We start from the raw sequence: 21,422 nt of genomic DNA on the forward strand, positions 1-21,422 counted from the left end.
GACTGGAGTGCGGCGGGGAGTGTGGCTGGGCCGAGTCACAGATCATGTCAACACTCCTGAGTCTGTGTTGTGATGCTGTTGTGAGGTGAGGGACAAGTTTGGGACTCCAATGTCTGTGTTGTTGTCTGTGGTTTTTTAACTGATGAATAAGGAGCTGGTCAAGGTTGTGTGGCTCGTGGCCTGGTTTGCACGTTTACATTAGCAACGGCTAACATATAGCTTAATATGGTCTTCATGGTAACAGCCAGTACTTCTGCACCAGCGTAGCCCCGCCTCTTGGTTCAAGAGTCATGCGGGCTTCTCGGTAACATCCCAACAATTGGTGCGAGTAAGGTCCTGAAAAACAAGGTATGGGAAGTAGAGCAATGTTCAATGCTTTCTTGAGTGTTACTCTCAAAAATGAGAAGAAAACTATTTCATTTTAACCAGCCATGGGTTGAGCTGTTTCTTGTGTTGTCAGGTGAGTCTCATCCCAAACCTTGCTGCGACTGTGGGTAAAAGTGAGACCACCACGCTGCTCACATCTCCCACAGCAGCAGACTTTAGACTTATCAACTGCTGTAACATCTGAGTCCCAGAGTGAAAGACATGTCGTTGCAGTTTGAATGCATTATATCAGTTGCTGTAAGAGTTGTTGCCATGTTGTTGTCAAAATATCCACTTGAGTTTCCAGTTTTCAAAGTGTTGTTTCCTTGCTTGTCCATCTTCTGTTGTTTTGGTCCTGACCCCTCTAATTGGTCCTGGCCTTGACTCACTCTTGCCTCACCTTGGTCATGGTCCTGATTTGCTCTAGCCCGCCTCAGTCTTGTCTCCGTCCTGGCGTGCTCATGCCTTGGTCCTGACTCAGTCTCAGGTTAGGTGGTCTCTTTTTACAGCCCAAAGAGTGTCATGCTGCCAAAATACTGGGCCTGGTCAAATCAAACCGATGACATCACAGGCGTTTTATTGACCTTAAATCGCTCCAAATGCACTATTTTCGCCTGTGTGTTTACAGCTCCGCCTACAGATCTGATCTCCTGGAGGAGCGGAGAGGAGAAGCAGCAGCTGAGACCCACTGTGGTGTCTGATCTTGGGACACATGAGTGAAAACAGCACATTTTGAGCGCTTTAATGTCAATAAAAGATGCGTGGAGTTGATGATTCCAGTTTTCATGAGTCAGTCTCCATGTTGCAGCCCGTTCTCCAAACTAGTTTAGAAGTGGTCCTCGTGCTTTTGTAATCCTTTCTATGGCGCAGACAGCACCACTGCACCCGCTGCTCATGGATAAAGAAAATCTATGTTCCTCCTTTAACTTAGTGGCTGCAATCTATCATGCAGAATTTCCGGCAGTTATTTGGTTTAGGCTGACAATAAAACTTGTTCATAGCTTGGACACTGTCTCAGAATGACACACTTGATCAACGCCCTCCTTTCGCTGCGACTCCTTGTGTGTGGGGACACACCACTCGGTGAACAATAAACTTGTATTCAAGCAAAAATAAACACCTTCCAAGTGCAGCTGGAGTTCCACCTGGCCAGAGCTGACCTTTCACCTCTGCCTCCCTTGAATGACTCTGTTGTCACCAGCGCTACACGGGGCCCCCCCCCATCGCTCTGTGGCCCCGGGACAACACTGGACCATTAACCTGCATCTGCAGTCCCAAACGTCTCAGATAATGTTCCTCAGGTGACGTAACACAGTAGAGGAAAGTTTACAGCGGCTACTTTCCCACTTTCCACTGTTGACGATTCGTCACAGACCTCCGGCCAAGACGGAGCCGTCCTGCTTGGGACGCTGCTACCTTAAAATGAATTTTGGAGCCACTTCAAAAATGTGCTCGGCTCCACGCACGTCCAGACCTCAGCTCACCTGCGTGACACAAGGCCTCCTGTCTAAGCGCAAATGTGCGTGTGTGTCTGTTTAAGCACATCTACCCTAGTGAGGTCCAGTTTGGGGGCGTTTGTGGGGCCGAAGCCCACAAGGTCAAGCCTCAATACGAGGGTTAAAACTTCAAAATAACTCATAATTCATAATATAGTTTATTAAATATGTATTTATTAAATGTATGCGCAAATAAATAGAAACCCATTCTATTTATTTATGCATATTTTTCATTAAAAAGTTAGCTTTTTTCTATGGAAATGAATGACTATTAGCTTGTAGCGTTGATGACATGTTCTCAGACAGGTTTCCTTTGAAATGACTGTTGGAGCAGCTCTGACTCAAGGCTCATGTGTTCGAGTCCATTTGCAACATTTACAAAGTGAAAGGAATGTTCTTGTTTCTGTTGTGGTCACATGGTTTGGTGGGAGTGATGCTTCATAGCTTGCCTCCCTTTATTTCCCACAAAAATGGCTGCCCATGTGACCTCTGTGAGGTCAAACTAAAATCTTGGTCACCAGTCAGAAACCTCTCCCGACAGCGGTGAGACTGTGTTTCCATCTGGTGATGGCGACCCCATGTTGGCGCTCTCGACCCAAGTCCATCAAGTCCTGGCATCTGGCTTTCCCGATGCTCTCCGCGTTCCTTTGGGGCTGGTCCAAACTGTGAGTGGCTTTACCGTAATACCTATAGTAGAACATCTTTTCGCTCTCTTCGAGTGACCCCGTGAGCAAATTGTGTTGATCATATTTACTGTAATACCTGTAACAGCACACATTGATCCAAACGGTTGTTGATCTATTACCATAATACACAGAATAAAACAACAAAATGTTTTTTGACCCCAACAGCGTCCAACATGAATTTGAAATCCAACCCTGGACTAGAATTTATCTGCTGTCAGTGTGTGTCAGACTTCACCGTAATAGCTGCAGTAGAAGAATTTTAAACAGACACTTCAGTCTACAATCTACCTGGCTGCTGACTGAGGACTGAACTCTCTTGCTCCTCACTTATTTTCTTCATCCATAAGTATGTGCTGAGCTGTGAGAATCTACCGTAGTGCCTGTAATAATAGATTGACGAAAAATGATCCATACTGTGAGAGGTTGTTTTTTTGTCTTTGTCAGTTTCTCCAGAAACTCTGAATCTACCGTAATACTGCTAATAGAGCAGGTGATATTTCCAAATCAGTCTGAACTAAGAATGTCTCTGCTGAGGTGTGTCTGGAATTTTACTGTAATACTTGGAGCAAAACAGATGCCGGGTCACTGGCTGTTCTGGCTCAGCCTACGTCTGCATTGATCCAATATTCTTAATGCAGTACCTTATTCACAATCTCTCTGGTCTTCTCTGTCTGCCTCATAATTTTGGCATCCGTGGGACTGATCCAGGAATGCTCCGGTCACTTGTCTTTGGCGGTTCCGTACTCCCACGCCGACCTTGGGAGCCCACCTCCTGAACGAGGACGAAGCAGAGAGCGTTCTCTGGCAGGTGCAGCTTCATTCCTCCATCGATGACATTCCACTGCCGCTATCGCTTTTCCATCGGATTCTTGGAATTCCTGACAACTGAGCGCTCTGTGTGGAGCCTGTGGGGTTCCCTTTCAGGCTGACCCCCAAAGGATAACACACTCGGAAACCTTGGAGGAAACAAAATATATCGCACGTCGCTCCAGCAGTCGCACGTTGGTGGTGAAACACAGATAAGGTCCCAGTTTCCGTGTGCTAGTTTCTGAAGCTGACGTTTAATATGAAGGGCTGCACCGCCGAGGCTGTGCACGTGCTATAACCAGGGGTTTCATGGAGAGTTTCGAGAGCGAAACAATGAAATCTCCCCATGTGTTTAGGTCACATGACTCGTCCATCCTTGCTTCAACATTCCTCACTGTGGTGAGATGCCCGACAGCACAGAGACTGGTGTCACCATACTAGCATGTTAGCCCCCGCTGTTTAGCTTCATTTCCTCCCGTCGTCCTGTGTCCAGTTAGAAGGGACTTCTTGCGTTGTGATGGCCCACGAATGGATGCGGAAATTTTGATAGCTGATAGTCGTCCGCTGCGTCTCCACCGAAACAGGATGCTGAGAAAGGCGCTGCGTCCCGGATGTCCCAGCAGTCCTGGCCCCATATTGACAGGCTGTGATGGATCCTGCTTTTGTGAGACCCGGAGAGACCTATTTTGACATGTGGCAGGCATGAGATTTGGGAGTATGGGGTTCTGGAATTGGAAGTTTGATCATTGATGAGGAGAAAGCCTGTGAGAATGAAGCAACCCAATCTTTGCACAAGACAAACCCTCGACAGTTGGCGACACAGGTGGCCTTCGTCTTTTATTTTGTCTCAACACATCTGAGCCGGTTGACTCTCTCGTCCCCGGACTGAGGGGTAGTTTCTCTCACAGATGTTGCCGTGTCGCTGCCAACTCTGCGCTGCACCCTGACCCCAATGACGCCACATCCTCACACGATCGACGCGGCTCGGGAGCAAGTCCTCGCTGAGCTCTCATCGAGGTTGCGCAGCTGTCCGAGTCTCCACACGCGATGATGTCACCCGCGAGAATGTTGGCCGACACGCTTCTCCTGACCACAGTTTGATGAGCTCTCTCACAGAGCTGCGGCCTCTGCCTCCACAACGTCCGAGTTCCACAACAACCCAGTGAGTCTGGGTTATTATTCCCCAAATCTCTGAAGATTTCTGCTTCACACCATCATCCGCCTTCAGTCGCGCTCAAATCCGCCGCCTCAGCAAGTGGTTATGGGTTCAAATCCAGCTGGGGGCTCCTCTGACCTTTCTGTCTGGAGTTTGTTTGCTGTATGTCCCTGTGCTGGAGTTGCCACTCTGGTTTCCTCCCACCATACAAAACCGTACAGAGTTGAATTGAGGACGACGACTATGTGAACAAGTGAACGGTTGTCTGTCGATAGGTGACGTGACAGGGGGTCGGCACTCACCCCTCAGAGATCGACTCCATTTAGGAAGAGAAGAAACTGATGAAAGCAGTGGAACATGTTTGTAAGCGATAGCACCTTTACTTTTGAATGAGGCTTTGTCACCTTCATCCTCTGTGGTCTTTTATTTCTGATGGTATGAATTCATTAACTAAGAACAAGGCCATTTTTGTCTCATTTCCAAAGCATCTATGTACCAAAAATAACCTCTGAATATTCAGGTATTTGTGATCCACTCTTTCAAAGTTGAGAAGACAAGGACCCGAAATAAGCTTAATTTTCCCATATAGAAAGTGGTTTATTTTTCTATTTTCGGTAAATGTGGTCAACAGTGAAATGTGTATTTATTTGAATAAGAATTGTCTGAAACAGGTTTTCAATCCACCTCTTCTTATTAAAATTTTCACAAATAGCGAAACTAAACATTATTTTAAAAACCAAAAATTAACCAAAAAACGTTTTACAGTCGTAGGAAGTGGATTTATCAGTCAATTGATAAAAGCAAATACTGATTTTTGCGATGGAAACAGGTTTTGCGGGTGAACAATGTCAGGACAGATCACATCACGGGTATACGTTGTGGTCCGTGGTGGTGCACGTCATGGTGAGATATAGTGAGAAACTGAATTTTCTCCATGATCAGTTGAAATGTTGAGTCTCAGCCAAGTGTGTCCTTTGTTTCAAGGCTGTGAGACGCTCAGTGATGACGTCATCTCGTGGCGCACAATCATCTCAAAATAATAACTGTAAACGAATATGAAGTCGCATTTTCTTTTTGCATAATTCAACACTAGAAACTTGAAACATGCCGCTGAAACATGCTGCTGTCGAAACTAGCCCGGCAGAAATACGTGTGAAGTCCTCTACGGGAGGAAAAACCTTGTGAGGAAAGCACAACGGCGAGGCAAACACACGCTTCCTGTGAACGTCTGTGAATTTGTTGTAAACTTCCGAACAGAGACAAACACCGCGCCAGCCCTCCGCAACGTAGCCTGGATCTGAAACGCACACCTAGACACACACACACACACACAGCTGGTTCTGCTTAAGAGGAAACAATTGAGCGTTCTTGTGTTGCTCGTGGGCAGCCGGGCACAGAGACGGCAGGTCTGGAAGGTATTACGTGGACTGACACACAGAGCAGTGGCAGCTCCTGTAAATGAGACTGACCCAGTGTGTGTGTGTGGACTAAATGGACCTCCGCAGACGCACTCACACCCCTAAAGTGCGAGTCTTTCACACCATTATTCCCGATGCAGATTTCAAGTCCGTATCCAGGAAAGTCCTCAGAAAAGTGAAACTTTGAATTCTGAAGTTTGAACTACATCAGAAGTTTGTTTTCAGGCGATGTTGATGTAGTGGCCTCTCCGAACGTGTGTGGGTGAACAACAGCCCTAGCTGAGTTGTTTGTGACCTCTGTGATCTCCCACTAACCTTCTGGCTCCGCCCCCTTCAGATCGCCGCTCGGACTTGACGGAACTGATCGGCGTCCCGCTGCCCCCGTCGGTCTCCTTCGTCACGGGTTATGAGGGCTACCCCGCCTACAGCTTCGGCGCCGACGCCAACGTGGGCCGCCTCACCAAGTCCTTCGTCCCCGACCCCTTCCACTACAACTTCGCCATCACGGTCACGGCTAAGCCCACCACGCGGCGAGGCGGCGTCCTGTTCGCCATCACCGACGCCTTGCAGAGAGTGAGCGCTGGCCCCCCTGTGGAGGAGCGACTCCTCTCTAACCCTGTCTCTCTCTGTAGGTCGTGCAACTGGGAGTGGCGCTGTCCAAGGTGGAGGACGGATCTCAGAGGATCGTGCTGTACTACACTGAATCCGGAGCTCCAGGACGAACCCAGGAAGCTGCGTCCTTCAAGGTTGGAGACCTGACCGGACACTGGGCCAGGTTCACCTTGACCGTGGAGGACGACCAGGTCAGTGATGGAGGCCCTCTGGGCGAAGGAGCCGTGGGCCATTTGACGACCTTTATCAAGAGACATGTATCTCACCAGCACTGTCAGCCAGAAGGAAACGATTAAGATAGGGTCGATGAAGCTTCATGAAACAGTTCCCTGATGTGCAGAGGCCACCAGATGGCGCTGTCTGCTGTAAAATGTTTGGACTTGAACAACTTCGTCGATGAAACCACACATCATTTCTAAACAAAGAGCTCCATATAGTGGCCACAGAAAATTAGGACACCGTTTGATGATGCAACACAACATCAAGTTCCAAAAGTGGCGCTACTTCGAGGTTTCAGCCTCCAGCTCTGTGATGGACCAGTTATGTCGTTGTCAATGATACTGGATATTTACCAGTTGAGTAAAGTGAGTCTTGTACCTTGGAATTTAGCATCTTGGTCCTCATACTGGACCTTCTCAGACCGCTACCCAAGGAGGAGGAGACCTTGTGACTCTGCTCTGCTGCGGTTGGAGCAGCTGGAGCCACCATCCAAGACGCTGTCCTCTCATTGGTCAAACTTGAAACCAGATTGCAAACGGCAGCGACGTCCAGGTCGCCTGTGATGTACAGCTGACACCAGCTTTTCCAACAGTTAAGAGAGAGTCAACCAAATGCACTCCATGCTGGAATCTCCAAATGTTTTCAGTACAGGATGTTGTGATCCAGGATTGAGTGTTTTTAGCCATATTTTAGTTTTATTAAACTCGCAGCAGTAGAGGAAACCTGGCAAGAATAGCAACAAAAATAACTAAAAGAAAAATGTGAAAAAATGTTAAATAATAAATAAAATGCAATGAGAGATGAAGATATTTTCCTTCATACGCATCAGTAAAAGCACTACTTCTTTGCGACCATGCTGAAGGGTGAATTTTGAAAATGGAAAATGAGAGGCCGACATTGTTGACGAAATCTTTCAACAGAGCTTTGTAGTTTTCTTTATGTTCTTTTAGGAAATGAGCCTTTCAGCCAGAAGATATTAGACGGTGGTGACCTGTTGTGATCCAGGATGGGGTCGTGTGTGTCGGCGGCACAAAGGTGACTGGTGTCTCCCCCACAGGTGCGTCTCTACATGGACTGTGAGGAATACCACAGAGTGGCCTTCAGCAGGAGTCAGCAGCCCCTGACCTTTGAACCCAGCTCCGGGATCTTCGTGGGGAACGCCGGGGGAACCGGCCTGACCCGGTTTGTGGTGAGTCTTTTCTCATTCAAACCCTGTTTTACTCCCCTGAGACGAGTCACCTGAGACGAGTTGGGCTCCGACCTGTGAAGCTGCAGGTCAATCTGGGAGCGCAGCTCCAACCCTGGAGCGACTAAGCCCTGCCTCTCCATGGTTGAAACAAGGTCAGAACATATCAGCGACTCGAGGATCTGATTGAGATAACCAAGTCTCAAGTGTGCACTCGGGTGTCCCGAGACCAAAGTGCTGACTCATCAGAACGACCAGCTCCTATGACCTCATCATAGGGCTTCAGTTCAACGACATGAAGTTCTGGGCTGAGCAGCTTTTTATTAACATCAATTGGTGAACTCACAGATCGACTGTCGGATCACTCAGGGGCAGCACATTAACCCGTGAGTCATGACTCTCTGCCCTGAGTGAATTCCTGGATGCTTTGTTGCACTATCTAAAAACTCTTGTGACTCTCCCCCAATAAAATCTCTCCCGACTAGACCAGACGGATCATTGATTCAAATAATGAATCAGCAGATTAGACTCATACGAGTCACTGAATCACACGATTCAAATCAAAGATTCACATCGAGAAAGTAGACTCTGTGTCTTGACTCACGGGTGAAAACCAATCAAGATGAGTCATGCGATCCTCTTGTGTTCAGACAGATGATTTAACTGTCAACTAGAAGCTGAAGAGTCTCGGCAGGTCCATCCGTCCAGAGAGGGCGTGAGGTCCAGAGCTCAGCCCAGAGGGACAGAGGAAGTGAGCGAGATGATGAAGAGCTTCAATCTCCGCTCAGACGGAGTAAACACTCGCTTCCCTTCTCCGCACCTCGAGCGTCTCTCAAGAGGCGAGATGTTATCAGAGCCAGACTTGTGACGCGCGTTGCTTCTCGCAGCCATGTCAGTTGTTTGTGGTGCGAGTCATTATCTGCACCATCAGCATGTTTCTCAGCAGTTAACCAGCGAGTCACCGACAAGTGGTTCGGTGGAGCCGCTCCATGGCATGGTTGTCCGCGTGCAGGGGAGTGTGACAGATCCACTGGAATCTGGCTCTCCGTGGGAAACTTCCGCTTTCATTAACTGCGCGGGTCCGGAGTGAAATGAAACGGACTCTCTCTCCTCCAGGGCTCCATCCAGCAGCTGGTGCTCAAGTCTGATCCCACGGCCCCAGACGACCAGTGTGAGGAGGACGATCCGTATGTGAGTCACTTTGAACCCGCACACACACACACACACACACACAAACCACTGGCGCTGTGAGGTGTGAGCCGCGGCTCCCCCAGCTGGAGGATGTTATGCTGCAGCGTCTAGCAACGGTGTTCCTTAAACTACTTTCATTTACACTGAACTTCATCCTGTGATTTCATGAATAAATCGTCTGGACCACACTCATTATAATGTTGCAAGAGCAGAACAACAATGTCTAGATTTGTCTTTTATTGTCAACTTATTAATTTTTAAAATTTATTTTTTTCAGTCAAATGATTCCTTTTATTTTCAGAAGGCGAGTTTGAGATTTGATATAATTTATCAGGAGGCATTTTTGTTTGTTTCAGTTATATTTACTATTATATATTTTGTTTGGAAAACAGTTCATTTATTATGAAAATACAAAAGTTCATCCTTTGCAAAACATTATTAATTGATATGAAATATCTTCTTCAGCATTATGGCCTTTACAAAAATAAATAGAACCTATTGTCTGTATTTTTTAAATATATCGCTCTGTATTTTCCAAAGATCAAATGTCAACCTGATATTTAAAAAATACATTTTACATGCATATATTTTTTTCTTTATTATGGTTTTTATTCAGGTTTTATCCCATTTTTAGAAAACATTTTATTGTATTTTTGTATTTTTTTTAGTGAAGCATGTTGGTGCAAAATATATATATATATATATATATATATATATATATATATATATATATATATTTTTTTTTTTTTTTTTTTTTTTTTTTTTAGTAATCAACTTTGTTCAAATGTTCTGTGGGAACACGCTGAGGTCAGAGTCTGGTTCAATTCCCTCCTTCATTTGGTTTCTGCTCTTCAGGCTTCCGGCTTCGAAAGTGGGGACGACTACAAAGACGACGAAGAAGAAGAGGTGAAGAAGATCGTGGAGGAGCGGGAGCTTGACCTGGTGAGTGAGGCCCCGGCTAACTGGGACTCACAGGCTTTCTGTCATGATGATTGCAGCATGTACTTTTACTCTCACAACAGGTATTAGCAATTGCAGTAATTTTACACGTCACAGTACTAATATCGTGTTTGTAATAACAGTAAACTGATTGTAGTAGCGGTAGTAGAAGAGGTACTATTAGTGGAGGTTGTAGTAGTACAATCAGTACTGTAGTGCAAGTGGTTTGCAGTGGTACTGGTGTTATTTAAGTAGCACTGGTCATAGTACATCTAGTAATAAAAAGTAAATAAATGTTATCAAGGTGTTGGTGGCATTAGTAGTATTTGTATTAGTAGTGCTGTTCAGTATGTTGTAGCAGTATAGTCATTAGGTGGCAGATGTTCAATTTTATGATAGAAGTGTTGTAGCAGTAGTATTACAAGTGGAGCAAATAGAAATACTTTGGCTGGTAGCAGAAGCAGTAGTAGTAGTTGTGGGTAAATACTTAGTCAAGTTGAGTCATAGTCATAGTAGCTGCATACAATGAGTTAGATTTGTCTTAGTAGGTTTGGTAACAGTTGTAGTAAAAGTATTATTGAAGTAGCAAACGTAATACTCGTGAGGTGACTGTGTATCAATGTTGAAGTACTGGTCTTATAGCAATTGTATAGGTAGCAGTAAAACTAGCTGTTATTATATGTGCAGTTGTAAAGGGAGAGATGAAGTACTTGTACTGCACCATTCTCGTAGAGGTATTAGGAGACTAGGAGTGGTGAAAGTATGACTGTCCTGTCAGAGACAGGTGGAAGCGTGAACTCAGCAGACCCATTTTGGACATCATTTTAATTTGTGTTTGCTCCAGCCGGTCACGGACTCCACCACCGCCAGCACGCCAGTCCAGGCTCCGCCCACTGATGCGCCTGCTGTGGCTGAAGTTGAAGATGACGATGAGGACACGGCGGAGTCCTCCGGGCTGCACCCGACGCCCACAGAAGCTCTACAAAGTGCGTGGAAGCTTCTGTTGTTGTAGTTTCCCCTTTGACCAGCTGGTGGCGCATGCTGACTTTGAGCTATTTGTTTCATCTAAGCCATTCAGTATTTTGCCTTATTACTATGACAGCGGTGAAGCTTAGGACGTCATTTACTGTTCTGTTTCAGCGAGTTCAACTCCGACCTGGACCCCGGAGCCGCACGCCGCCGCGAGCAGCGACGAGAGCGTACGTCCTGAGCGATGAGCTGTTTGAGTCATGAGACCAACCTGCTGAAGCCCCACACTCACAGGCTGTTCAGGTGCACGCGGGGGAGAAAGGACAGCGCGGAGAGCCAGGCGTCGCGGGACCTCCTGGACCGCCCGGACCTGCGGGAGAAGGGCAACCTGGCCCCCGAGGCCCTCACGGACCTCCGGGACCCCCAGGTCCAGCCGGAGCGCAGGGCAAAGATGGACTGCCTGTAAGCTGAACCTTCTTCCTGATTTGTCCTTCGAATCTTCAGTTAGTGAGCTGGAACTGGGCGAAGATCTAACAAGGTCTTGTCTCTGCAGGGGGACAAAGGTGAACCTGGACTCACAGTAAGTCAAAAATGGTTTGAGTCAATCGTACACACGCCTGTCTTTTTTTAAATCATAGAACTGACGCACATAATAGTTGCTGTCCTTTTTCAGGAGATCAGCGATGCTAGCACATTAGCCGCCGGTGCACAGTCATGTATTATTGTCAGCCAAAAAGGTCACTAAGCAAGTGAATAGCTTCAATAACAAATAATGTCGGAATCAACTAAAATGCTTATTAGCAAGAAAACAGCCGCTACCGCTAGTCAAGCTAACTAGCGTCGATGACGCTCATCTCAGTAGCTTCACCACAAGACACTTACGTCCCACGATTGCACCAGTAACGATAATGTTCCTCTGCAAGACTGAAATGTTGCTTTTGAAAATGATGATTGATATTGCTCCTGTCTGTAATAACATCAGTTATATTAAGATTTTTTAAATAATAATTCAAAAATTAGCATCACGACTAGCGTATGCTAATGTTATGGCCGCTACCTCGTCTTCATTTATTCAAGATTGGAATTCTTCTCATCAGGGTGCTAAAGGAGTCCAAGGATTCCCGGGGCTTCCTGGAGAGCCAGGGCTTAAAGGAGAAAAGGTCAATGGACTTCTATTCACATCCAGTTTCTGCTGCAGTGTTGTGTGCTTCAGAGGTGTGACTGTGTGTTTTCTTCAGGGGGATGCTGGCGTGGGACTCCCAGGACCACCAGGACCTCCAGGGCTCCCAGGACGAGGCAGAATTGGTTCCGTGGTGAGAGCATGAGCTTTTCTTGTCACAAGGTCTGTTGAGGTTTAGGAGACAGAGCAGGACCAGAGTTTCACCATGTGGACAAAACAAAGAATAGAACTGGATGTAGAGAAGACTGGACCTTCACTAGAAAAAGACAAGATGATGACTTGACAAGAGAGGAGACAAGGACTGGGCAATAGCTAGACAAGACAAGACTGGTCCTAACTTGGTGCGATGATGACTTGACATGAAGATTTGACCAGGCAAGATGAGACAATGGCTTGACTAGAGACGAGACAGGACATGACCAGACTGTTACTTGACTTGACGTAGGGACTTGTATTGACAGGGGCGAGACAAGACAATGACTTGACATGACGAAATCTGACTCGATCTTGACTAAACTGGACTAGAAGGCGGTTGACGGGGACTTGAGGACACGTACCACACAGACGTGGCGGCAGAGGAAAAAACACCAACAGTGGAAGACAAGAACAAAGATGAAGGGCAAACAAAGCAAGACACCAGTTGCATCAATGAAGGGACTAGAGGGGGCGGAGACCAGACGGCTGAGGTGCACACAGGAAGAGCAGACTCACCCCACCAAAATAAAACAGGAAATAAAAACATGAAATGATCAAACTTACAGAGGAAAAAAACAAGTGGCGACATGTGATAAGCCTTACATTTTATTAATACAATTGTGTTTCTTAGTGAATAAACATTCATTTCATTTTTTCCTCTTTGTCGTCCATTGTCTCTCCTCACTTTCGTTTGCCGTTCTGTTCGTGTGGTTGCATCACAGGGATTGACTTAATTACTGAAAGTAATTGTCACAAATAAATGAACAAAGTCTTCCTCGTGTCTCACCAGGACGGGTCCGGCTCTGAATATTTTGACTCTGATGAAGAGATCATGAGGGTGAGTCGCTAAAGTCTTTGCTTTCCAAACATTTATTCATGTTGAATTATCAATTTGTAACTAAGGCGATATTGAAGTTTTACGTTTCTATAGTTTGGGAAGGACGTCTTTGCTAAGATAGCATGTTAGCAGAGATGTCCCTCTGGCAGTGGCGATAGTTGGTGAGAATGATGATGTGTTCACAGGGGCCCCCAGGACTTCCCGGACCCCCCGGTCAACCCGGACCACCAGGAGTTCCGTCAGAGGACATCTTTCCCGGACCCCCGGGAGCTCCTGGAAGAGCAGGTGCCAAGGGTGATGCTGGACTTCCTGTAAGTGCTTCCGCACCTAGATGGTCATAAACGTGCTCACATTTAGTAAAATCGTGCCTTAGAAGAAGAGAAATTCAGTGTTGCTTTCTGTCATGCAACATTTTTGGTTTGTTTAAAGTGAAAATATTAATGACATATTTATTTTCACTTCTCCTGTCAGTATTGATTGTCAGTGTTTTTTCCATTTTGTTATTTAATATTGAGTTGAAGTTAAACATCTGTACACAAATGATTTTTGGTTTCCAAATTTGCTAAAGGAATATTTCACTACCGACTTCAAACAGAGGCGGGAATCGCTAAGCTAGCATGTTAGCAAACCCATCCAGTAGCTCTGATGACATTTTCAACGACAATTCCTTCCTTATTAATGAAAAACAATATAGAAGTATTCACTTTAATTTGTGTACTTTTGCGAAGAAATCCTCTGAGACAAGCTTTTTGTTAGCAGAGGAGCTAGTTTAGCATTAGCGGATATGACATCCGCGTCTCTGCACCAACACGAGGTTTTGACGTTTGGTATGCTGAAAGTAAGTGTTCGTATTTCTGTGTTTTGTGATGTTACTAGGGCGTGTTTGTATTTCAGGCGAGCGGGGATGAGTGGTTTAGTGGTTCTGGTTCTGCTCAGGTTGTAAGTCCAGGTCCAGAAAGACAGAATTTCCCTCAAAATGTCACTTTAGAACGGCATGTTCTGTTTAGATGCCTTGTTAGTCCTTCAAGAGCAGCAGTGTGTGTGTGTGTGTCGATGCTCTAGACGCTTCAGAACATGGACATGCAGCCACGTATTTGGGGGAAATGTGTCTTTTATAGCTTTGACTAACAGCATTGACCCAGGCAGCTCCCTAACCTTTGCCCTTCAGAGCACACTCAGCCTACTTTAATGAAGGCTGTTCCGCTAAAGTTTGGTTTGGTTCTTGTTCCGTGGTGTCTCAGAACCAGCTGAAACATCCGGGTCGGAATAGCACTGTTCCAGACCTGCAGCATAAGCTCATGATGATGGGTGCAAAGCTTAGGAGGTGCAAGTCCCATAATGCACTGCAACAGTTGAAATCATCACTGAGCTGTGGGGTGGGCTCAAATTTATGTTCCTGCTCAACTTCAGCAGAGGCTTCACTGAACTGATTTCCCTCGAAATGTTTTCTTTCGCCTGTAAATATGAATCTGCACTGCAGGGTGTCGACGGCAAAGATGGTGCCCCGGGCCTGAAGGGAGAGCAAGGGCTGAAGGTGAGGATGAGTCATGCAAAGTGAGAACGAATCGTGAGGACGGATTCTAACGCTGCATTTCAGGGGGAGCCGGGTGCGAGCGGTGAGCCGGGACAGAAGGTGAGGAGCTCCCGACGCCGTCGAGACTGTTTGTGCTACGGATTTGACTTTGAATGATCCAAATCCATGACGACCCATTTCCAGGGAGATGAGGGTCCGCGAGGGTTTCCTGGAATTCCTGGCTCAGAGGGTCCGGAAGGGAAGCCCGGTCCCCAGGGACCACCTGGTCCTCCAGGACCTCCCGGGCCTCCTGCCAGGAACTTCGCCTTGGACTTTGAGGTGTGACCCCAAATGATTTTGAATATAATGGGTGATAGTGGTGAGCCAGAGGTCTGTGGTTCAATTCCTGGACTGCCTGTACTGTAGATACCATCAGTGACTGCAAGATGGGTGTCATCCCAGAGTGTCTAGCGCAGGGAGTCCAGGTGGTATTTGGAGTCAGTCATCCAGAGTAGGGAGGAGGAGAAGAGAGCGCAGGCAGGGTGGAGACGACTGTGACAACAGGCTGAAAGAGGAGTCAGAGATGAAGATACTGAGGTGGTCAAAAGAAGAAATGAGTCCATCACAGTGACATGTGGAGAAGCTTGGAGATGAAGTTCAGGAGGACAGATGTTTGTGGAGAGGAGAAACAGAGGAGGATCAAGGATGTTTGAGATGAAGGAGAGGAGGACGCCATGATTGAGATGTGATGAGAGGATGATGGAGGTGGAGGAGAGGTGAAACTGAAGGGGCATGAATGAAGCTCATTTCCGCTTTGATTTGTGAGAACCTCACTGAGATGTGTGGGACTCCATGTCCTGCTGCGTGCTGATGGTGATGCTCATGGTTTGCGTTCCCCTCTCAGGATCTGGAAGGTTCCGGCAGCCGGGACGCCTTCGTGCCGGCTCTCTCTCAGGTATGACATCATCTCTGTTGAAGGCTTGGTGTTGCTACGCTTCTTCACTCTTGGGTGTCCACAGGGACCTCCTGGGGTGCGAGGACTTCCAGGACTAAAGGTGAGTGATGAGCTGGCATCTGGAGGTCTTCAAAAGCATCTGAGTGCAGGGCAGTGAGCTCCTCTGTGTCTCTGACAGGGGAAAGATGGAGCTCCAGGGAAGCCGGGTCAGAAGGTGAGTGAGTCCACGTGCTTTGTTAAGGATGGACTGAGCCTTGGTCGCTGAGGAGCGACGGAGAGTCGTGCTCCAGAAGATCGATCCTCCAGATCAGTATTTGGATCGTATTAGGACTTGACCCTGGAGGGACAAACCAAAAGGAATTCTAGACTGCGACTATCTTGTAGTCTTGTGATGCCATCTAGCCTACCGCTAACCTCCTGAGTCTGAACTGAGGAACCACTCACATGCTGGTCCCCAGCTCACATCTGAGAAGGAGCCAAGACTGCGCCTTGTTCCGGCGGATATGAGGCCAGTTTCTGCCTGTGATGAATGGGATGCACTCCAGCACTTCACTTGAGGTGGCCGTCTGCCATCTTCAGCCAGCTTCTTACTTGGACTCGACAAATGACTCGGGGCTTCCTCCACTCCTGATGGTGGTTGCATCCCTGACCTGCCTCTCTGATTGGTCGGTTTTCTGGGACACATTTTGAGTGACAGCGACGCGGCAGACAAGCGTTCAGGGCAGCAAAACTGGACACTGTTCTCTGTCTTCAGGGAGATCTGGGCGTGGCAGGTCCACCAGGAAGTCCAGGACCACAGGGCCTCCCAGGGTCAGAGGTCAGTAACACAGCAGTGCTGCCTGGAAAACCAACTCATATGTTTTATACATTTTCTGTTACTGAAAATCAGTTACTAACAACACTACTAACAATGAAATTCAAATGCGTTTTTCCATTGTGTTTTTTAAAGTGCTGCTAATGTTTTATTACTAAATTGTGAGTGATGAATCTTTCCTTCCTTTTAATGAACAAGAAAAGAAAGCAAAAATATGAAATGAAGTTTGTACAGCATGTATTCTTACAAGTATATCTCAGTCATGTTGACAATGACAATGACAATGCAGCCTTTTAAATGATAAAAATATTCTACTGTGGCATTGAAAGTCAACATGGTGGTTTATTGCACTGGGCCGAAACCTGAGCCTTGAGTGAGGCCTCTTCAATCTCTAAAGCTGCAGGGGCGACAGGAAAGGTTTAATGTTGATGTTATTGGTGTGATCACAGGGTGCCAAGGGGGACAGAGGAGAGCAAGGTGAGAAGGTGAGAGGAAACATCTACACCTGTCAGTCATCATCTGAGCGTGCGCTAACTCTTCCTGCGTGTCACAGGGCGAAGCGGGTCGGGATGGTCTCAGTCTACCCGGCCCTCCGGGACCGCCCGGACCTCCCGGGCCCAGCATCAACCTGCAGGATGTGAGTAGCATGGTGGAGCGACGGCGTGATGAGGAGTCGCTGGACTCACCCCTCATGCTTCTCCCGCAGCTTCTGCTCAACAGCACCGACGGGTCCTTCAACATGTCGATGATGTTTGACGCTCCGGAACTCTCTGTGAGACCAAAGCTGAGCTTCTAGATTCTGAAGAATCTGGTTTGAATTCTGGGGCTGTTTGCAGGGACTGGCTGGGCTGACGGAACTTCCTGGAATAAAAGGACCTCCTGGGTTAAAGGTGAGTCTGGAGGGGGTCACCGAGACTGAGAGTCGGATCTTACTAGTCAAATACTAAATGTCATTTTTGATCGAGTCCTAAATCTGGCTTTTATTGATATTGTAACGGCCAGTAAAACTAAAAAATATATTTAAATTTGTGATTTTGAAGTTCCAGATACTGATGATCAATGACACGAATTTACTTGTACAAATAAATGTACAAATAAAACCACTTATAATGAGATATTAAAAATCAATGAAATGTTAAATTGTTTTGTTTTCATTTGAAATGGGTTGTGCGTATGGGAGTGTGAACTTGTGTAGCTGTCCTTGTTGGAAACACACCTTCTTGTGAGGACATTTGGCTGGAGGTTAAGCCTCAATTCGAGCATGAAAACTGCAAAATAACTGGGTGATTATTATCGGTTCAGAGTCCTGGTTCAGGTGACACGTGTTTTGGATGGTGAGGTTCAGGGGGAGAGGCTGGGGGAAGGAGCGGTCCTCACAATACATAATGTGTGTGTGTCCAGGGTGAGAAGGGCGAACCAGGATTCGTCATTGCTGCTGATGGAACCACGATTTCAGGTCTTCCTGGTCATCAAGGGCCCAAAGGACCCAAGGTTCGATTCTGTTTTTTATCCAGTGTTTGACCCATCGGGCAGCGACGGCAGATGGAGTGTGCGTGCGTGCGTGCGTGCGTGCGTGCGTGCGTGCGTGCGTGCGTGCGTGCGTGCGTGCGTGCGTGTGTGTGTGTGTTGTGGTTACGCCTCGTGATGAGTCTTCTCACGTTGTGTTGTGCTCAGGGTGACGCTGGCGTGTCCGGTCCTCCTGGTCTTCCAGTAAGTTCTGGTCCATTCTTTTTGCCTCTCCGCCACAGACTTTGGTATGTCACATTCTGTCTGTTCTGCCTCTGTCAGGGACCGACTGGACCCCTGGGACCAAAGGGAGAGCTGGGTTTTCCTGGCAGACCTGTAAGAGGCCAAACCATTCTCATTGTTTTTTGGGGAGACTCAACCTTAAATGCCTGTCTGCTGCTGCAGGGTCGTCCGGGACTCCCGGGGGCCAAGGGAGAGAGAGGTCACTCAGCCAGCCTGCCGGTCAGTACCGTCCCGCCACAGTAAAAACATGACCACACCTCGCTCATGTATGTCCCCGCCCTGATGTTTCCAGGGACCCCCCGGGCCACCTGGGCCGCCCGGGCGCCCCGGAATCTTCAACTGCCCCAAAGGAGTAAGAAAACGGTTTCTCAGTTGCTGTTGTCCCTGTTCATGTGCTTCCTCAACACAAGTCCGCCTCTTGCCGAGCTTCTAACTGACCTTCAGAACTTCTCAAATTTGACCTTTTAACAACCCTTTTCAATGATGTTTGATCACTTGGAGATGAACGTCTCTTCTTCCTCCCTGAAGACCGTGTTCCCCGTTCCTCCCAGACCCCACTGCAAGATGGCCGTAAGTCTGTCGCAGACACCTTTCACCCGAACATGATTTCATTTCTATCGTGATAACAACAACAACAACAACAACAATAATAATCAATAATTATGATTCATTTCTTTTTTCTTGTCAATTATCAGATCTTTCTTGTTTCACGTTTCCGCTCCTCTAATGTCTTTAAAGAATCGTTGAGTTTGTTCTGTGTGTTTTTATGTGACTATTATTTTACAACGTTTTTATACGGGACCATCAACGTTCCACTGTTGAACCACTAGAGAGCGGGCTCCACTTTAGCATTGGAATCGAACCGTGTGTTTGTGTGTGTTGAGCGCATCAGTTATAGTGACGTCACGTTGTGTCTCCTCCGTGTCCCAGCTGAACATGGACGGAAGCCTGGTGCCCGGTGAGTCAGAGGCAGAGGCCGTTTTGTTTACCAAACACAGCAGAAGACTAATGCTGACGGTTGATTCCAGGTTCCTGTAAATCTGGAGCAAAGGGAGAGAAGGGAGAACGAGGCCTCCCTGGAATACCAGCGCCCCCTAGTGAGTTGAAACTGGCCCAGGATTTCCATCAACGTGCTCAATGTTCCGATAATGCCGCTATAGGAAAGTGACACTTCTCAGACTTTCCTGAAGGTGTCAGCAGAGAGAACAGGCGTCTTCATCATAACAAAGATGGCGTCTTGCAGAAACCTTGAAACAAAGCCAATAAATATCCAAGAAAATGAAAATAAATATTCGTCAAGAGTGAAACGTAAGACAGAATTTAGTGATGAAAAAGATGCTTGTAGGGTCGCTAGCGTTTCTTTCGCAGCCAATCTCTCGCTAGATACTCAAACAACAGTTTGATCTTGACTGCTAATTTATTAGCTTATAGCTGTTAGCTCTTTAGCTTCCAGACACACAAACAAATGTTTCATTTTCAATACAAATCAGCACTTTTATTGTGGTGGATTGAATCGGACTGCCGTGAACGTCGTCGTGCATCTTCTTGTTGGCTGACTGAACCTTGTTCTCCACAGTGGCTCAGTTCATGCCCAGGAGCAGCTGGGTGAGTCCGAACTCTGACTCTCACGTGTTGATGAGCTGTGTGTGTCTGGGATGAGGGGTCGCATTAACAAGGTGTGTCACGGCTCATGTGGGTCAAACAGGCAGAAAGAGGTGAACAAGGCTTGAAGGGAGAGAAGGGTGAAAAGGGGGACTCAGGGTCGCCGGGTCTGCCGGGCCGTGCTGGACTTGTGGTGGGTGACTTCACAGTCGTGTCATCGGAGTTCAGATGTTTGAGTGTCTTGGTCCTGTTTCAGGGCCCCAAGGGAGAGTCTGTTGTTGGCCGTCCTGGACCACCAGGAGTCCCCGGCACTCCAGGGGCTCCAGGCTTCGGTAGGCCCGGTGCTGTTGGACCTCCTGGACCTCCAGGTCCCCCTGGACCTCACAGTGCTTCTTCCAAATATGGATCAGGTACTTGATTGTCTTCCCAGACTAGTTTTACTGAGGAACCCGAGCGGATTTGAAGAGGTCCTTAGATCCAAGGAGCCGGCCTCAGTGTCTAACAGCACTGTTGTGTTTCAGGGGTCACCATCGCCGGCCCCCCTGGACCTCCTGGACCGGCTGGGCCTCCTGGAAGCTCCGCATTTGTGAGTCCTGAGCTTCTGTCTTAGTTCCAGCTGAGAGTTGACCTGTGAACCTTTGCCCCTTCAGATGAAAAGGTTCCCCTCCAGAGAGTCCATGATGCAGCACACGGCCCGGGACCCCGAGGGGACGCTGGCCTACGTCGCTGGCAGCCTCTTCCTGAAGGTGGCGCAGGGATGGAAGGAGGTTCAGGTGAAGTCATGGGCGTGTAATTGTGAAGCTTCTCTGCAGTTCTATGAGCACTAACGTTCCGTCTGGTTCCTCCAGCTGGGAAGTCTGATCCAGCTCTCCAGCAACTTCATTCCTCAGGACGAGGTGAGCCACACGTGGCCCAGACTCCTGTGGCTCGCTATCTCCATCGTAAAATAACACCACTCTGTTCCCAGCCTCAGGTGGCCTATCAGATGAGAGGGGACACGGTGGAGAGGATCCGGTCCGTCCAGGACCGAGTGAGTCAGCAGCTTGGTCCCAGAGTCTGGAGGAGCATTTGAATCATCTGGCCTTTGCCTGTCTCTCCAGCTGAACCTGGTGGCCCTGAACCAGCCTCACTCCGGGAACATGGCGGGTCCGGACTTGGCGGACCGGCTCTGCCACGACCAGGCCAAAGCAATGGGCCTGCAGCCCAACTACCGGGCTTTCATGTCGTCCCGCCGGCAGGACCTGGTCAACGTGGTCTACCCCGGCTACAGGGACTCCCTTCCGGTCACCAACCTCCGGGTGAATACCAACCTCTGGCCGACCCTGGTCTCGGTCCGCATCTCTGACTTGAGCTGTGTCTCGTAGGGCGACGTGATGTTCAGGAACTGGCGCGCCGTCTTCAAAGGTGATGGCGCTCCGCTGAACGCCAGGATTCCCATTTACTCCTTCGATGGACGGGACGTCATGGCCGACCCCTTCTGGTGAGTCCAACTCTGTCCCGGGTTGGTTGTAGCTTAGCGCTAGCTCCAGGT

General features: G+C 47.9%; 1 protein-coding gene across 4 annotated transcripts in view; it reads left to right on the forward strand.

The window, feature by feature from the left end:
* The window catches only part of LOC128756552 (collagen alpha-1(XVIII) chain-like), a 45,898-nt gene that overhangs the window by 23,139 nt on the left and 1,337 nt on the right, over window positions 1-21,422 (forward strand). For 3 of the 4 annotated variants that reach the window (XM_053861180.1, XM_053861178.1, XM_053861179.1), the window contains 41 exons: window positions 6,267-6,502; window positions 6,562-6,732; window positions 7,818-7,949; window positions 9,063-9,137; window positions 9,993-10,079; window positions 10,921-11,062; window positions 11,217-11,275; window positions 11,340-11,507; window positions 11,599-11,625; window positions 12,143-12,205; window positions 12,284-12,358; window positions 13,211-13,258; window positions 13,444-13,569; window positions 14,739-14,792; window positions 14,856-14,891; window positions 14,976-15,110; window positions 15,676-15,726; window positions 15,791-15,826; window positions 15,905-15,940; window positions 16,481-16,543; window positions 16,990-17,025; window positions 17,094-17,177; window positions 17,247-17,312; window positions 17,377-17,430; window positions 17,942-18,031; window positions 18,215-18,250; window positions 18,329-18,382; window positions 18,452-18,508; window positions 18,582-18,641; window positions 18,818-18,859; window positions 19,220-19,247; window positions 19,318-19,386; window positions 19,866-19,894; window positions 19,995-20,084; window positions 20,148-20,301; window positions 20,413-20,477; window positions 20,542-20,664; window positions 20,740-20,787; window positions 20,859-20,921; window positions 20,992-21,189; window positions 21,256-21,371. In XM_053861180.1, coding sequence (XP_053717155.1) covers window positions 6,267-6,502; window positions 6,562-6,732; window positions 7,818-7,949; window positions 9,063-9,137; window positions 9,993-10,079; window positions 10,921-11,062; window positions 11,217-11,275; window positions 11,340-11,507; window positions 11,599-11,625; window positions 12,143-12,205; window positions 12,284-12,358; window positions 13,211-13,258; window positions 13,444-13,569; window positions 14,739-14,792; window positions 14,856-14,891; window positions 14,976-15,110; window positions 15,676-15,726; window positions 15,791-15,826; window positions 15,905-15,940; window positions 16,481-16,543; window positions 16,990-17,025; window positions 17,094-17,177; window positions 17,247-17,312; window positions 17,377-17,430; window positions 17,942-18,031; window positions 18,215-18,250; window positions 18,329-18,382; window positions 18,452-18,508; window positions 18,582-18,641; window positions 18,818-18,859; window positions 19,220-19,247; window positions 19,318-19,386; window positions 19,866-19,894; window positions 19,995-20,084; window positions 20,148-20,301; window positions 20,413-20,477; window positions 20,542-20,664; window positions 20,740-20,787; window positions 20,859-20,921; window positions 20,992-21,189; window positions 21,256-21,371 — 3,382 coding nt within the window. The remainder of the gene's footprint in view (window positions 1-6,266; window positions 6,503-6,561; window positions 6,733-7,817; window positions 7,950-9,062; window positions 9,138-9,992; window positions 10,080-10,920; window positions 11,063-11,216; window positions 11,276-11,339; window positions 11,508-11,598; window positions 11,626-12,142; window positions 12,206-12,283; window positions 12,359-13,210; window positions 13,259-13,443; window positions 13,570-14,738; window positions 14,793-14,855; window positions 14,892-14,975; window positions 15,111-15,675; window positions 15,727-15,790; window positions 15,827-15,904; window positions 15,941-16,480; window positions 16,544-16,989; window positions 17,026-17,093; window positions 17,178-17,246; window positions 17,313-17,376; window positions 17,431-17,941; window positions 18,032-18,214; window positions 18,251-18,328; window positions 18,383-18,451; window positions 18,509-18,581; window positions 18,642-18,817; window positions 18,860-19,219; window positions 19,248-19,317; window positions 19,387-19,865; window positions 19,895-19,994; window positions 20,085-20,147; window positions 20,302-20,412; window positions 20,478-20,541; window positions 20,665-20,739; window positions 20,788-20,858; window positions 20,922-20,991; window positions 21,190-21,255; window positions 21,372-21,422) is intronic. The other variant, XM_053861181.1, reaches the window with a different exon arrangement.

Source organism: Synchiropus splendidus, chromosome 3, assembly GCF_027744825.2.
Source record: "Synchiropus splendidus isolate RoL2022-P1 chromosome 3, RoL_Sspl_1.0, whole genome shotgun sequence".
In the NCBI taxonomy this organism is placed as follows: Eukaryota; Metazoa; Chordata; class Actinopteri; order Syngnathiformes; family Callionymidae; genus Synchiropus; species Synchiropus splendidus.